This window comes from Teleopsis dalmanni, chromosome 1 (assembly GCF_002237135.1).
Source record: "Teleopsis dalmanni isolate 2A chromosome 1, ASM223713v2, whole genome shotgun sequence".
Taxonomy (NCBI): Eukaryota; Metazoa; Arthropoda; class Insecta; order Diptera; family Diopsidae; genus Teleopsis; species Teleopsis dalmanni.
The window spans coordinates 226427503-226444746 of record NC_051846.1 but is presented as its reverse complement, the minus strand read 5'-3'; the positions used below and the strand labels follow the sequence as shown (position 1 = coordinate 226444746).

General features: G+C 29.1%; 1 protein-coding gene and 1 long non-coding RNA gene across 5 annotated transcripts; one reads left to right on the top strand and one right to left on the bottom strand.

Annotated features, from left to right (window-relative positions):
- Window positions 1-2080: 2080 nt before the first annotated feature.
- Window positions 2081-4832, bottom strand: LOC119667885. Of its 2 annotated transcripts, XR_005251432.1 has the most exons (6): window positions 4423-4832; window positions 4117-4168; window positions 4040-4054; window positions 3709-3973; window positions 3510-3654; window positions 2081-2464 (listed from the first exon to the last, which is right to left on the bottom strand). It is a non-coding gene; the product is annotated as an uncharacterized LOC119667885 (long non-coding RNA). The 2 variants fall into 2 exon arrangements; XR_005251431.1 differs by lacking the exons at window positions 4040-4054; window positions 4117-4168; window positions 4423-4832 and having other exon boundaries at window positions 3709-4032.
- A 195-nt stretch (window positions 4833-5027) lies between these two features.
- Window positions 5028-12248, top strand: LOC119672459 (transcriptional regulator ovo-like). 3 transcript variants are annotated; one of them, XM_038083514.1, is made up of 5 exons: window positions 5028-5682; window positions 6636-7946; window positions 8046-9244; window positions 10131-10601; window positions 11962-12248. In XM_038083514.1, exons 1-5 carry the CDS (start codon window positions 5637-5639, stop codon window positions 12145-12147), a joined length of 3213 nt encoding a protein of 1070 aa, XP_037939442.1. In that variant the 5' UTR covers window positions 5028-5636; the 3' UTR covers window positions 12148-12248. The 3 variants fall into 3 exon arrangements, with proteins under 3 accessions (XP_037939442.1, XP_037939443.1, XP_037939441.1); XM_038083515.1 differs by having other exon boundaries at window positions 6636-9049; XM_038083513.1 differs by having other exon boundaries at window positions 6636-9244.
- The last annotated feature ends 4996 nt before the right edge of the window (window positions 12249-17244 follow it).

Genomic DNA, 17244 nt, shown 5'->3' with positions numbered 1-17244 from the left:
CCGATTATTTCTTAATAAATAACAAAAGACCTCTTCGAAAGCAATAAAATCATTCCAGGCATACAAATAGCGAAATTACTCCTTTTATAACAAAAAATTTGTCTGTTATTTTATTGTCACCTCTTCCAATATTTCCCAGAGATCCATTTGATTTATAACTGATCTCGCCTAATGAGGAGTGAGTGCCTTCATAACAGCTATAAGCTATAGTTAAGATAGCTATTCTATGAGTGTGGCAGTTACCTTCAAGGTTGAAACGAACACACGTGTTTATTGCGTAAATTTCTCCTTGAAAGATATTTACGTTTTTACCTACCGCTTTCGAGTTTCGTTTAGCAGCCGCATTTAAAAATTAAGTTTTATCCGTCAAAGTATTTAACTACAGAACGGTATAATTGTTATTTTACATACAATAACTAATAAAAAATATTGTCAACTTGCTTAACTCGAAAGAGCAGATATTTGTCATAGTTATATTTAAAACATTAAACTAATTACTTCCATATATACTATATATAATTAACATACTAGGCCAGTAATTGCCGAAAAACCAGAATAAATTAAAGTTTAACTTACAAAAACATTAAATTTTATGTTCCATATTACATTACTTGGAATTATTTATGCAGTACCTAAGCCAATTAAATAAACGACTCTTTGTTTAAAAGTATAATATATATATACACAAATATATATATATAACAACCTTCCTTTCCCCAAAACAAAAAAAAAAAAGAAAAAAAACAGCTTTTTCAATTTTAAATATAATTTTAATGGGTTTCTTAAAATTCTTAGCAGTCTCAAAATGTTGCTTACATAAAATAAACATTAAAATTAACTTAAATTTTTCCCACAAATTATAAACAATTTTTACACATTTTTTTTTTTTGGTTAATAATATTAAAAATAAACAGCATGAAAACGAAACCCCAGCGAAGGTTGCCACACAATTCAATTAAAATTATTTCCGTAAGTGAACTTTTAATGAAAAAAAAAAATCAAATTTTATTTAAACAGAGTTTAATAATATAAGCTGTGAAAATAAAACATTAAATATTTAAACTCTAATAGCAGAATAAAGTAAACTAACTCACAAACACACATATACATATTTTAGCTGTATAAACTACAATTATTGAAACAAATTTATGTAATTAAACGTTACAAATTACCTTGACCTTAACACAATAAAAGCAAATTTTAATACATTTATATTAGCAGCTTGTTAATTTTATATAAATACAAATAAATACGAACAAACAAAAAAAAACTGTGTATATAAGTCAGTAATTTAACGTTTTGAAAAGTGGATTATTGAAAATTGTAGGTGGCTTTATAGGAACTATGCATATTAACCAGTACTCGTTTCAATATATTTGCATAGTAATTTAAAATATTGATTGCTGTTAGTATGAGAATAAGTTGAATACAATATAATTTATATAGGAAGGAAACATGTTCACATTTTCATAAAATAATAATAATAACAATAATTTATATGCAACTAAAATTACTTTAAGATCGTTAACAATTTAGCCTTTAAAATCAGCAATCGCCCTATTAAAGTAAATTTATCTTATGTACATTGGAGTTTTTAATATTCATATACATACATAACCGTTAATTATAACAAGTTTTTTTTAAATATTTACATTAAGTGTAAATTATTTTCACATTGACTATTAATTACTTAACGATTTATTTAAATTTTTAATCAAATATGGTTTATCAAAAAATAGTATATAAATAAATAAAATAATTGTTAAAGGAAATATACTGGAAGTTATTTAAAAATTGTATACAAATATATAAATATTATTAAATAAAATTAACAAAATAAGCATATTTATTACAACAATAATTGTAATATAATAAATATATTATATTAAATTCATAAATATTAAAAATTTAATATTCTAGAAATATTAATTACAACATTAATTGTGTATATGTTTAAAAATCTTATTGAACTATTTAATACAACATTACATTATTTCATTACAATAATTAAATACTTTAATTGTTTATAATTATAATTATTAACATAAATATTGGTAATCTGATAGATAAGAAAGTCCAGTAAAAATCCAAAAACATTTTATGACACCCTTTCAATCCTTTAACACTAAATATTAAAAACCATAAACGAATCGTTGCTACAAGTTTTTTAGTCGAATGAATCATAGATATGTGTTATATTTATTATCATCATCAAGCGTTACAGCTTGGGGTAAGCTTTAGCTGCATTAACTAGCTTCTGCTTTGCATATTGTTTTAGACCTCCAATTTTGGATACCCATTTTTCTGATGTCGTCGATCACGTTGTCCTGGCATCTAATACGTGGTATACCTCTACTGCGGTCGTTGTACGGTGTGAAATGGAGTCTTCGCTTTTGTGATCTATCTTCCGGCATTCTCATGACGTGCCCCATCCATCTCAAGCGAATTTTATGTATTGTATTACCTGTATCAAAAATTAAAATATATTATTTATATTACTTTACACAAAATATATAGAAAATATTTAGGATTCAAGTATATAACATGATTTTTGCATAATACAGTAATGGAACATATAAAATTAAACGTACTAATCTTTTAACATAATAGTAGTTAAAACCTTTTACTTTTACTTTCTACATAATAATGATTATAAGATAAACTAATAAAGCTATAACATATTATATAAATTAATGAATTAAATTGAATTTGAAAACCATAATAAATTACAACTAATTTCAACTATAATATAATATTTTTTATGCTTTTAGTGGCGTATAAAGAGTAAAAGTTTTTGCATTCTTCTCAAGCCATAGGAATTACTTTTGCATGAAATAAACAAATTTTTCAATCAAGTCAAATAACTTTGCTTTAACGATTTAGTTTATGCTTTGATTAATGATTCGCTATAATTGCAGAAACATGGAATTCAAATGCATATTTTCTATCTATTACTCTGTTAAATGGTTTTTTTTTTCAAAGTGCTATTAAAATATGTATAAACAAGAAGTCGGTATAATATAATACATAACGCAGACCCAATGCATATTATAAATTTAATTGCTGTAAATAAAATAATTCATGGTAGTTATGTGTACGTGGGAATTAACTCCAAAGAACCAGAAGTAATAATCATAATTGAAAGTAGTAATTAGTAAATAACAAAAGCAATGTTTTTATTTCATATGGTTAGCAATTCTTCTTCTTCAATGTTAGTAAAAAAATTGTTTGACAAGAAATTGTATGAAAATGTACGAATGCAATTAAAAATTATATTAAGCATTAACTACATATGTATCTAGTTATTTGTGTTTTAAAATATGAATTTAAAGTTAATGGAATGTTTGTAGAATAATTGAAGTTTAAAAAGAAGTTGATTTAGTAATAAAAACTGCCCATGCATTGTGTACAAATTGCAGAACAGAACAAAGTTCCTCAGACCGAAAACGGTAAAATATTCAGTGTGTCCGAAACTTAATATCATTAAAACCAAAAATACAATATTTTACATTCGGGTGATGTTAATGGCGAGGGCTGTGGTTAAAGGAAGCCTGGTGTAGTGTTCATGCCTTTAATGAGTTTTCTGTACACATTGTACGTAACATACTACGTTCTGATAAGGACGTAAAATATTTAGTTCAAAATATGGTTATTCTGCAATTAAATTTAATTGATTAATTATATTTACTAAATAATATACATTATTACCTATTCATTTTTACTAATTAGAATTAGAACAATCTTGAAGTTGTAGAGTTTTGTGTCTCAACTGCTGACTGTCACAATGCTCCACTATTACTAAAGTAACAGTTAGTTTAAAAAATTTTGAACAATTCTTTAATATATTTCAAACGTATTGCTGAAAGATTTATAGACGGCGGGATTCAAATACAATGCAGTTCCTTTGTTAAGACTTTTGGTATATGGGACCAGCGGATAATATACATATATATTGGCTCCTGTACATTGGCTCCTGCAAATGTTATGTTTACATCTTTTCTTTATTTTTTTTAATTATTTGTAGTCCTTGTAGATATACCTTTGTTGCCTGTTTCTATAAATAAAATGAATATTATATTAAACTTTTAAATCATATTTTATATTTTACAATTTTACCTTAAAGTTACTTCTAAATCAGAAAATGGCGCACTGCGCAGGTTTAGTCCGCCTGCATAAATTTTACAATTTCATTTTAATTTTTAATCAATGAAAATATTATTTATTTTGAATGATTAATTAATTCTGTTATAAAAAATTTAAACATTACTATTTTTTTTCTTGTAATATGCCTTTTCTTTTATTCTATTTTACGGTTAAATTCGAACTAAAAAGCAAGTAGCTGATCAATTTGACTTATTTTACTAATTACCCATTTTCGTGTGACGCCTTAAAAAAAATTCTAGTGCAGTTTTTTTGTCTTACTTGTTTTTCTATTCCTTTTAAATGCAAGCAACTATTTGGCGTTTTTTTTTCAACTCCTCCAATTGTTGTTTTTTGTTTTTTTTTGAATTTCATTCTTTATTTAAGTTTACATTTCAACTTGTTTGCATGCTTTTTTAACATTTCTACCTTTTTCTGTTTACCTTTTGCTTCATGTTGTTGGTAACAACATTATAAACAACAAATCGGAAACTTATGTATGTGAACTTAACATTATATGAAAACGATTAAAACTTATAAACTTGACTTTATACTTGCTTAGGCGTCCGTTTATAGTAAATAAATAACACAATAAATATTATGTAAAAAAAACCTTGATCTTGATCTCAAACGCCATTAAATGCAGGCTGAATTGTACTTGCATTTATTGCAAACACTTTATCATTCTGCAAGCTATTTCCCAACAACAGTGCGCCGTAAATATATGTAACTTTATTCTTTTATTTCAAAGCAAAACAAGTACTATAAAATTTGTTGTTGTTACTAGTTTATTTTATATTTTTGCAGAATATTTCGCTCTAGTGACTGAAATGATTTAATTGTTTAATAATCTGCTGATATCATTGCTGTTTCTTTTGAAAGCAGATATAACATAGGGATTTTAATTGTTGACATGTTTCACGCTTTTTATTTTACACTAAATTTATTTATTGATTTATTTGCCTATATCTATTTAGTTTTAATAGCTTTAAATCTACAAATCACTCACAAATTAAAAATTTAAATTTTGTGCATTTTTGCCGACTGCTTTTTAAGAAATTACAGATCACACCCAAGTTATACAAATATAAATATTTCTGAAATTGCACTTTTTATTTATTATATGTATACATACACACCATTTCCATCCTTTTTTTATTAGAAAATTTTTGAAATTTTTATAAATTTAACATCACCGACACCTTTTTAGTACTAATTCAAATTTGAACTGCTTGCCACTATTTAATAAACGCATCTCTATTATGTCAAAAATGTTATTCTGTCACTGACAATGCATTTGCAGCTGTTAAATCAATAACATTTGATCTGTTACAATTTCACATTGTTTGAGTTGAAATTCAAATTAGAAGTTGTTAGGTCGCAAATGCCGTTCTTAAATCCGTTCATCCCAAGTTTAATAACAATTTTTCTGTTACTTGGAAAGTGTCTAACGTGTGACTTTAACTTTTGTTTAATTTCTATACAAATATGTAAAAATGCAGTACATAATTTGTTTTAAGAGAAATGATGAAATAAAAGAAGGTGGATATGTACAATATATTATTTTAATAAATAAATAGAATGTTTAAATATATTTTTAAATACAGATAAAAATGTGATATTTTAAGTTCAAAATTACACATGTGTTTCAAAAGTATTTCAATTAAAAAATTCTTTATAAAATAAAGTTATAAAATATTTAAAATTTAAATTTTAATTTTCAAGAAAGTTCTTATTAATAATAACAGTACAAATGTTATCCAATCAATGAGAGCTTCAGTTTTATATTTTATATATAAAACAAATCAGTTAATGTTTTTTTGGTTATTGTTTTGTTAAAATGTTGCGGAAAAATATTTAATAACGTTAATACAAAAATGCTTTGAATGATTAAACTGTTACTATTAAACCCGTTGCACATGCGTGTAAATGTGTGTGTGAGTGTGTGTGTGTAGTGTAGTGCGTGTACTTCTGTTTAGGCGCCGCTAAACTGTCTACTTGTTGTTTTGTTTTTGTTTTGCTTTTGCTTTGCCCTGTCAGTTGCAAAATGTGTACATAAATTTGTTGGGTTTTTTTTTGCCAAATAACAAATAAAGCCAAACAAATTTTTTAACATAAATAAAAACACTACAGTGACATTATCTGTTGCATTTATTATATGCGTACATTTCTGCAACCACTGTAGAGCTTTCAGTCACAATAGTTATTTGCATATCCCACATGATTCGGTTATTACTTGTCCTTATCATACATATTTGATTTCATCACGTTGTCGCCCTAAAAGGTAATGAAAAAAATCTAATCCGTTATGTCGCCAGTTTTATATGCGCCCTCAAATAATGATAACGGACCGCTAAGACAGCGTTATTTGATGATTTTTGTGAAAAATTCTAAGAAATTAGTACAGTTACGTTTAATATTTATTTTTTATAGTTAATATACAAAAAGTGTAACAAATAATAATATAAATTTTTTTTTTCTATTTTTGATTGCAGTACGAAGCAGCGAACTATTTGTTCGACTGACGCCACATAAGTTCTTAGAACAGGCTTCCATTGCCAAGCCATCGCTGGAAGCTGGTATTGCTGAAAAAAATTGTATTTTAAGAGACTGCAATGAGGATTCTAGTGAATCTCATCGATTAAATTCACCAAAGAAAACCGAAGAGGAGAGCGGAGTAGAAGAAGAGCAGGCGCAAATCAAACCGCGTTTTATCTCATCAATATTAGGTGGTAGTAAACCCTATACGGGCTCTATTGTTTTAACACAAGCACAGCGCAAGGAATATCCCGTGGAAATTGTTAGTCGAGGTTTTGCTAGCAATTTTAGCGATGATAGTGATAGCAATTCAGACTCTGATTCGGACGGTTCAAAGCTTATTGTAGATGAAAAACCTTTACTGCCCGAAGAGAAGCCTTTATCATTACGTGTACGCAAAACACCACCACCATTAGAAAAACGCCCAAGTCCTCCCCCACCACCAGAGCCAGCTGTACGCTGTAGTGTTATACAGCGTACACCAAACACTGTTGCGCAAACGCACAGACAACAAGAACACGAAGTTTTATTGCCAGTTGGTGCATTTGAACATCTTGGTCCCGAACAACAAGAACCTCTTGATTATCACGTACCAAAGCGACGTACTGCTTCGATCGAAAGTGACGAAGAGCAAGCAGAATTCTTGAACGCAAGACGACAAGAACGTGAACGTCGGCTTCGTGAGGCACGTCGTCGTAGCGCAATATTAGCCGCACGTGCGGTCTTAGCACATGCACGCTTGAATCCTAGGTTCGTGCGTAGTTTATCAGGTATATTCTCTGCAGCCGCTGGTCACGGTCGCACGTCATCCACTGGTGCTGGACAAGGTTTCCAAAATAGTGGCGGCTTTGGTAATAGCAGCGCAGGCGCTAGTAGTAATCAAAGCCCAAGTGGCAGTGCAGGCTCACCAACAGGTTTTGGTGGCGCGCTCGGAGGTAGTGGTAGTGGTGGAGCCGGAGGTGGCATGGGCGGTGGTAGAGACGGGCGTAGCAATTACGGACCAAACTCACCACCATCTGGAGCATTACCACCATTTTTTGAAAGTCTTAAAAACAACACAATGAATTCCTCATCGTCTGCTTCGTCGCATCTAAACACAAATCCCAATATATTGATACAAAATGCTGCAGCATATTTAATTTCGGCATCGAACAATGGCAACTGCAACTCTGGGTCGCAGCAGGGTGGTTTTGGTAATTGTTGCAGCTCAGCTGAGAGCGCCAATTCACTTAACAGTAATAATGTTGAAAATTCGGTTTATCCAAATGGTCAGTGTAATAATAATTATTCCATGCATTTACAAAATGCTAAATTTCATAATTCTTTTCATTCAAACCATCATCCACAATACGGTGCTAATCCCACAGAATACGGCATAATACTAAAGGATGAACCTGATATTGAGTACGATGAGGGCAAGATTGACATTGGAGCTTTCGCACAAAATATTCTACAAGCAACTTTGGGAAATCCAAATAACTTCAATGCGGCAAACTATGATGATGAAATTATGTCAGACTTAGCAAACACACAGGGTCATAATGGTACAGTTGATCCACTACAATTCACCGGTACATTGATGTTATCACAAAACGATCAGTTTCTCGATCAACTCGATGCAGTCGACTTGAGTTCATTCTTACAACGTGGCTGCGGAGGTGATGATGAAAACTCAACAAGCCCACGACAAGAGTTTGAATTGACATCTACTCCATCACTTACACCAGATTCTGTCTCTATTACACCAGTCGATAACAACGCTACAAACAACCTGAATTCATTTCATGAAAATTTAATGCAACAAATTACAAACAATATTTCGCGTAATCATGTTGCTGTTAATGGTCAAGGCTACCCTTCTTTTGAGCGTCAGCATAGCTCAACTACTCAGCAGCATTTAACAAATACACAACAGCATCATCAACAGCAACAACCACCACCATCTTATCAACATGCGACACGTGATCTGATGCAATTACAACAACATCAACTTGCCGGTCAACACAATTCAACGTACCAATCACAGCAACATAATCTAATGGGGCACAGCAGCCCATTGCTGTTATGTCAGCAACCTATGCAACAGCAACAGCATGCTTATCAGCAACAGAACTCATATGTACATTCACACAATCATCATCTCAATCATCAGCAACAGCAGCAGCATCATATCGCAGCAGCTGGTCATCACATGCAACAGCAGCATCATCATAATAGCGACAATAGTAATCTTTCGCTACCCTCACCAAATACAACACACATGGGTGGACATCATAACACATCATCTGCAGCCAGCAGCTCATCAATTTCGTCAGCTACAGCACTTCTTGATAATAATGTCATAGTCGATGCTAAGCCACTGATTCAAAGCGTAAGTCCCACTCATTCGATCAGCAGTTCAAATGCAAGTTCTTGCAGCTCTAAAAAATTGAATAATAAGTCCACTGTCTCGGCCACTAACGTGCCTAGCAAGTTGCTTAATATTGCAGCAGCTACTGAAGTTGGCATTTTACCGCCTTCGCCCACGGTGGCAATGTTGCATGAAAGCAAAGTGCTTCAGCAGCGGGTAAGCATTGCAAAAGAAAATATGACCTTTTATTTTGTTTGCAATCCTTGTTTTGTCTTTGTAAATTTTTATAATTTATATTGAGCAGTGAAGTCGTCTTAAGTGTCCGTCCTGTGTGTAAAAAGTCTACACGACTATAATTATTTAAGAAACCCAAGATATAGTTTTTGTGTGTTAACTGATGTTTTGTATATGTAAGATATATGTAATTATATACACTTATATAAATGTACAGTGATCTCCCCTATAACGCGGTAGATTGATTTCGCGTTATAAGGGTATTCCCGTATACCCCGTATATACACGTGCAAAGATATGCAAAGCTAATTATGTTCTGTACAAATCCCCGCGTCCGTGTTACACGGGAGATTGAAATCAGGTAATATGAAAACATACAGGGTACCGCGTTACAGGGGGGATTACTGTGTATTCATATTAAAATGTGTAGTAATGTAATGTGTAAATTAGGAAAGTAGCTAGTAAGTTTGAAATATATTAGTGTTTCTAATTGCACGAGCCTTATGATAATATTTGGATCGGGCACTTAGATAAACGAAGATGTTCGAGCAACTCTAATACCTAAACGGTTCTGTTTCCCCAATACAGCAAATGCTCGAATAACAAATAAAGTTCGAATATTTTCGAAAAGTTCGCTGTGCTCGAACACAACCATATATGCGAATATCGAAATGCTCGCAGCTTCCAATTGCTCGAATAATATTTGTAGCTGTAAAAGATATGTATAAGAGGTGTACTGATCTGCTAGTTGAACTTGTGTAAATAATTATATAATGTATGTGCAACTATTTTATGTTACATATATATGTATGTAGAATCGTATATAGCATAGTGTTAACAATATATATTTATTTATTTTTTTGTACAGTTGGGTTTACCACCAGAGGTACAATTGGAATTTGTTAATGGTGGCCATGGTATTAAAAATCCATTAGCAGCAGAGAATGTGCATACTGGACATCATCGATTACGCAGCATCGATTGTATTGATGACATGAAGAAAGGCTCTAGTAGTTCAGTAGCAAATGACACTATTGAGAGTGTCGAAGGTTCAAAATTTGTCTGTCGCGTTTGCTTAAAGGCATTCTCACTTCAACGTTTGCTAAATCGTCATATGAAATGTCATTCCGAGATTAAACGCTATCTGTGCACATTTTGCGGCAAAGGCTTTAATGACACATTTGATTTGAAACGTCACACGCGTACTCACACTGGTGTGAGACCATATAAATGTAATTTATGTGAGAAGAGCTTTACCCAGCGCTGTTCCTTAGAATCTCATTGCTTAAAGGTGCACAGTGTCCAACATCAATACGCCTACAAGGAGCGCCGAGCAAAGGTAATTTTTCGTTGTTAAAATATTTGCTAAAAATTAATAGAATATAAAATAAGTTCTAGTTTATTTAAGTACTCAAATCTTAACTCAAATTTAAAATTAAACCATAACCACAAATAAAAAAGAAAGAAATTAATAGGTATTTAAAAATAAATATTTAAAATATGGTAATATCGTATCGTAGTCTATATACAATACGATGCCTTATCTTAAATTATTGGAATGTATACACTATGAGTGTTAGAATATGAATTATTGGTAATATACAGGGTTATTCATTTTGTGGTTCCCAAAGCAAATATGGGGTATATTTTTTTATTTCAATATATTGTTTAAATCTTTTCATTGATTGTGCAAAACATCGATTACATATCTTCCACGAATCATTTCAGAGTACTTGATCCATTTGAGGTTATTTTCGATGACTTGTGAGCCCATAGCTAGCAATATCTCGTCCATAATTTGACTGAGAAATGTTTTACATACTTACCTTTATTTTCACAAAAAAAAATGTTGATCAAATAGCTATAGTAATCAGAAATACGTGTTTATGTCACACCTTCATTTTTTGAAAAAGTAAAGGTCTGTTATACTTCCCTATAAATTGCTGCATGTAGTGATTTTTTTTGACTTGCAATGGTCTGTCGAGAATTGTTTGTGAATTTTCCTAGGAACAATAATTTTGTTTGTTGATATAATCACTAAACAAAAATTGAACCTTATCAGTACCAAAAATCGATACGAATTTATCGACTACAGAAACTCTATGTTTGTAATAAGTTTTTAGAATTTTCACAAGTTCAGCGGCTGTTAAACGATTAATATTGTAAACTGAAAAACCTTAAAGTATATATAAAATGCCTGGGACAGGCCCTTAGTCAGAAATGCTCTTTAAGGATTGAAAAACTGGATATGGGTAGGATATCGACTTTAAGATAATATCAATAATTAAAAAAAAAATTTTATCTTAAATAGTCATGATAAATAAACATATATATAGTTTAGACCTTCCATTGATTTCGAGGAACTTTTAGCTACTTAAGTCCCTTCGTCACTGGCTACGGGACTGGTCTTATATGACATGATTTGTTTTATTATGTTACTAAAATTGAATCAGCAGACCGAAATGTTGGATATCCTTTTATTACAATATCGGCAAGAGACTGACGTTATTTTCTAATATATATACTATACTAATAAGATAATATAATTTAAATATATGTGTAACCTATTCTTATTATATTATAATTTCTATTTTACATATAATTATAAATAAAATTAATACTTTTAGAAGTAATATCTTTATAAACATTAATATCGCATATAAATAGAAATTTACAAATAATTTTTATTTATTTTTCAGATGTATGTTTGTGAAGAATGTGGTAACACTACCTGTGAACCGGAAAAGCATTATTTGCATTTAAAACAAAATCATCCCTTCTCCCCAGCATTGCTGAAGTTCTACGACAAAAGGCATTTTAAGTTCACCAACTCACAGTTTGCTAACAATCTTCTAGGCCAAATGCCAATGCCGGTTCATAATTAAAATGAATTGAAATGGATTTGTTAGTAAATTTGCATTTTGAAATACTGCCCATCTGAAGGAGATTATTTAAACATTTTTTTTGCTTTGTTTTTTAATTTTAATAATTTATTTTATATTTTTTTTTATTGTGTAACAATGAATTGAATCGCAGAATTTTTTTTCATTAACTGAAGTCAAATAATTTGAAATTGTTTAGATATTAAATTAATATTAGATGTTTAATTTATGATATCTTATTTTAAATAAGTTGAAATATTATTTTATTTTAGATTAGCAGATATAAATTTTTAATTTTATTTTAATTTTGATCTACAAAAAATACTTTTATGCAAACTGATTATCTGCTAATGTATGTATGGTATATATACATATATATTTACAAAGTTTATTATGATTTTGAAAAATGATTAATTTCTAAATTTTCTTTTTGTTTTTTAAAAAAAAAAAATATGTAAAACTGTTTGAAGTTTAGGCTACACATACATTGCAAGAGAAAAAAAAATTATTTAATTTTTAATCATATAAAATAATACAAAATATTTAGTTTTAAGCTCATTACTTATTTTAAATAAGCTATGTTTTGTTTTAGTTTTAAGTTGTATCTTATCGGTTAAAAACTTGTGAAGTCATTATTTTTATTTTTCATACATTTTGCATTACGTTGCATACTTGCATTTATTGAATTTTTATACAAATTTATTTTAAAAAACAAAATATTTTGAAATGTATAAAGTATATTTTTGTTCTCATTAATTTTACATTCAAATGAAAAATGTATATATTTTAAGAAAATTTTCATTAATTAATAAGAACAATAGTTGAACACAGTTTTTTAATTTTTTTTTTTTTAATTTTTAATGTAAATCTGAGAAATGATAAAAAATAATGCAAAATTTATTTTATTATACACCACGCACCCGCTTTAGTTTTAAACTCATTAGTAAAAATGTTTAAAATATATTTAATAATATGTTAATTCCAATAATGAGTAGTAGTAATACATAAAAAAGAAGAAAAAAATAGTTTTAAATAATACAATATATGAAGTAATTGTACTAAAAAGAGGCAAAAAGTTAATGTAATAATTATAATTATAAAAAACAAAACATATATATAAAAATATAACAATGTATACATAATAAGAAAAAGTGTTTGTAGTTTTGTTAACAATGGTCTAAACCATAAGAAAAAAGACTACTACTTTAAATTTAATGCATTTTATACATTATTAAGCAAAAAGATATTTGCTGTTCATAAATGAAAATATTTTTTTTTTGGGGAAAAACAAACAAAAATAAATTTAAGTTTTACTCTAAATTGTATGTTTATATACATAAATGTACATATAAAGAAATTTAGTTTAGTTTAGCATATAATAGCATACAAAAACCACCAATTGTACTGATTTGTATCTCTTCACTTTTAGTTTATATATACATATGCATATACATATATATGTCTATATAAATATACATCTTAGTTTTAATATATTCTAGATTTTAAGGACAGCAAGAAGGAAGAAGGCTTTAGTTCGTTCGTATAAGTTTATTATTATGTAATTTTGAATGTTTAGTTTGTTTATGAACAGCAAGTATGCGATATAAAACACTTAAATAAAAATGTAATTAAATATAGAAAAATCAGACTTTATCATATTCATATGTTAGTAGTATAAGATTGATAACAAATACTGTTTTGCCTTGCTGATTAAAAGGCATATGTGAATAGAATCGGGTTAATTGTGCAATCAATGGTGAAGGTTTTATACAATAATTTTATTTTTTTAGCATTTAATTTAATATTTATAAATGCATTGCTAACTTACGTCGTCTTAACTAAAACAAATATCTCAACCATATTTTGTATTGCAAAGCGTGAAATTTATTAATCTGATATATCCTCACATTGTTCTGAAAAATTTAAACTATTTTTATAAGTCGTGATGTATCTTAATGAACATAAAGTTTATTTTTAACTTTAACACGCTTTGTCATTTAATTATCCCAAATTGTATTGTATTGTAGTAAGTCTATTTTTCTTTAACAGTAAATACATTTTAAATTACATATAAGTTTCATTGATAGTCTTAAGCCCCTTTTAGAATTCATATCTTTACATGCCTAGAGAACAACTAAAAACATTTTTTATAAAAATACTTTAAGAACTTCAAGTGCACTTTTTTATTAAAATTTTGAACAAGACATGTTAGTTGTAGATTTTTAAGCAACTAAATTGTGAAAATATATATATTATGTTCAATAAAGCAAAAAAACATTGAATTTAATTGTAAGTTGTTTTATTTACTCATGACAATCCATCTTATAGGTCTCCATATAATTCCTCTACAAAGAATATTATTTATAAAAAAAATATAATCATTCAAAAAAAATATACTATGGACTTAATATCCAGATAAGGGTAGGACTGGTTCACTCTCTAATAACTTTTGTCGAGTTTGCGGGTCGTAATAGAAAAACATGGAGTAATTCTGTTGAATTGTGCCGTGGAACAGCGGTTTAATAGAGATTTTTTGTACTGATGGGTCATTTATATGAATTCAAATATATCATTGTCGTGAATAAAAAAATTGAATATCAATGGTCCTTACTGCTTTTGTGAAGACGTGGAATAAAGTACTTCACTGCACAGTTTTCATAATCCAGTATATACAAAACATAGATAAAGATTGCTATGGGATTAATTTATGGTTGATCTTACTCAGTAAATTTGATCCGCCCTTGAACTGCTTTATGAAAGGTACGATATGGATTTAAATTCTTCAAGCACTATATGGCCACACAATGCGCAAATGGATTTTAAAGAAAACTAAGTCGGACCTTCCCATAATAACTACAACCTAATGATATTAGTAATATAAGACCACAGTTAACGTAACCTATTGATTTTAGTAATATTGGAAATATCTACATACAACTTAATGAAGTAAAAATAATAGCAAGGGAACTAAATTGGTGTGCATGAGAGACAAGGGCGGGTAGTTAAGATGGTCAGTAAAAAAAAAATTATATGTGCAATATTGCCATTTCGCGGATGAAAAAAAGAGGATATTGCTTCGAATACGCATCCTTGGATATTTTATAAAAGTGGACAAAATATATATGGACATATTTATAGCATGGACACGAATTAGAGTAGGTAGAACATTTCCAGTTTTATAGTTCAGGAAGTAAAGCTATGTGAAAGACATGGACACGAATTAGAGTAGTTGGGACAGTTCTAGCTTTTAATATATATTTAATATATACTTTCTAGTAAAATACTTAAATCATAAAAATTTACTTAATCCACTATGGTTCAGGGAGTAAAGCCTTGTGAAGCACATTTTCGCTTCATCAGAAACTAAACTACATTTTTAATATAAATTTAAATAAAATAAAAATTTATTCAAATTTCATCCAAATAATTTCCTGTGGCAATCACCATTCATTGTCACCAACCACCATTAGATTTTTATAATTTTTTTTCTTCATTTCACAGCTTCGGCCTCGAATACCCCAAAGTGAAAGCAAAACTCAGGAAAAACTTTTACCAAAATTTATTTTTGTTTTATTTTTCTTTTTTTGTTTTGTTAAGTTAAAGTCAATTTTTGGAATTAAATTGTTGTCGATGTCCCAGAAGAATTCCATGCTGACAATTTTTAGTAGCACTTGCCACATCGTTTCATGGATTATATTTGCGCTGTCATTTCCACTGCTGATTTGTAAAGATAAATTCTGGTAGATGCCAAAAAAGTTTTAGCCAAAAGGATATGAATAAGTTAATAATAAGTTGCTGTTTAGTATTTTCACTGCAGGACATAATGACTTGAGCTCAGGACATGGTGTCGCTGTGCGCATATCCACAGAGCAGATATAAAATTTAATTTAATTTTGTTGTAATGAAATTGAAAAATAAATTGCTTAAGATAATTTGCTAATTTGTACTCAAGTATCTGTGGTTGGGTATGCGATGGCCTTAAATGAAAATTGTTGTTGCTTCTAGTATAATGCGATTTACTACTACTGGTATGGATGCAGTACATAATACATATGTATATAATCCATTTTAAGATATAATGTAAATTTAAATTGATATATAAGTTGGAAATCTATAAGGTGCTGTTTAACCACATTAAATGGCATTATTGGTTTAAAGAAAGAATAGATGTTGACACTGATTTTTTGTTGCGCTAAAATACTGTTTTCCGCGAAAGTTGGTATATCTCTAACAAGATACTAAATATAAATAAATAACAATATTCGCATATTCTATATGCATTTTTTACACATATTAAAAATTAATTGTGTGAAATACAGAATTGTGCCGGAAAACAATGCAATAGCGATTATCAATTCCACTATTGGTATTTTTGGAAGCAGCCGAAATTGGAAGGGTTGCCAGCTCAGTATTTTTATAAAGTTTTCAGTAAATCAATTAGGTGGAGGTGGGTTGTATGAAACAAAACAGCTGTGATTACGGAAAAAATAATAAATTTGGCAACAACCAAAATAACAACATCAACAACGAATCTAGAATTATATAAGCAATTCACTTACACATAAATGAACGAATAAATAATCGGTTTAAAGACATTACATATAGACATATATTTTACTATATTTATATTTTTTTGCTGTAAAATTCATAATGATCAATTCACTCATAATATTTATTGGATAATTGTAATGAAAAGAGTAATGAATTATCATATTTGCCAAACAAATATGACTAAGTATTTTCATGTTAGTAATATTATTAGGATCATGGTTTTACTAGCTCTTAACATATTATTTTTACTAGCACGTTTTTTTAGAATAATAAAAGGATAATAAACAATTTTTAAAATGAATAAATTCCTTAAATACGTTTAAATCTTTTGTAATTGGGCCGAAGTATTCAATTGATCTTTTTTCTTGTAACATCTGCACACATTAAGTTTGTTCCGCGAACTACTCATAGTAACTTCCAGTAACTCTGTGTATACACAAATGCTACACAAATTTTATACGAACATTTTCGTTCAAATGAAATTAATCAGCTGTTTTGGTTTGAATTTAAACTTTCGAATTGTTTACTTGCGCGGCACTGGTGAAAGTA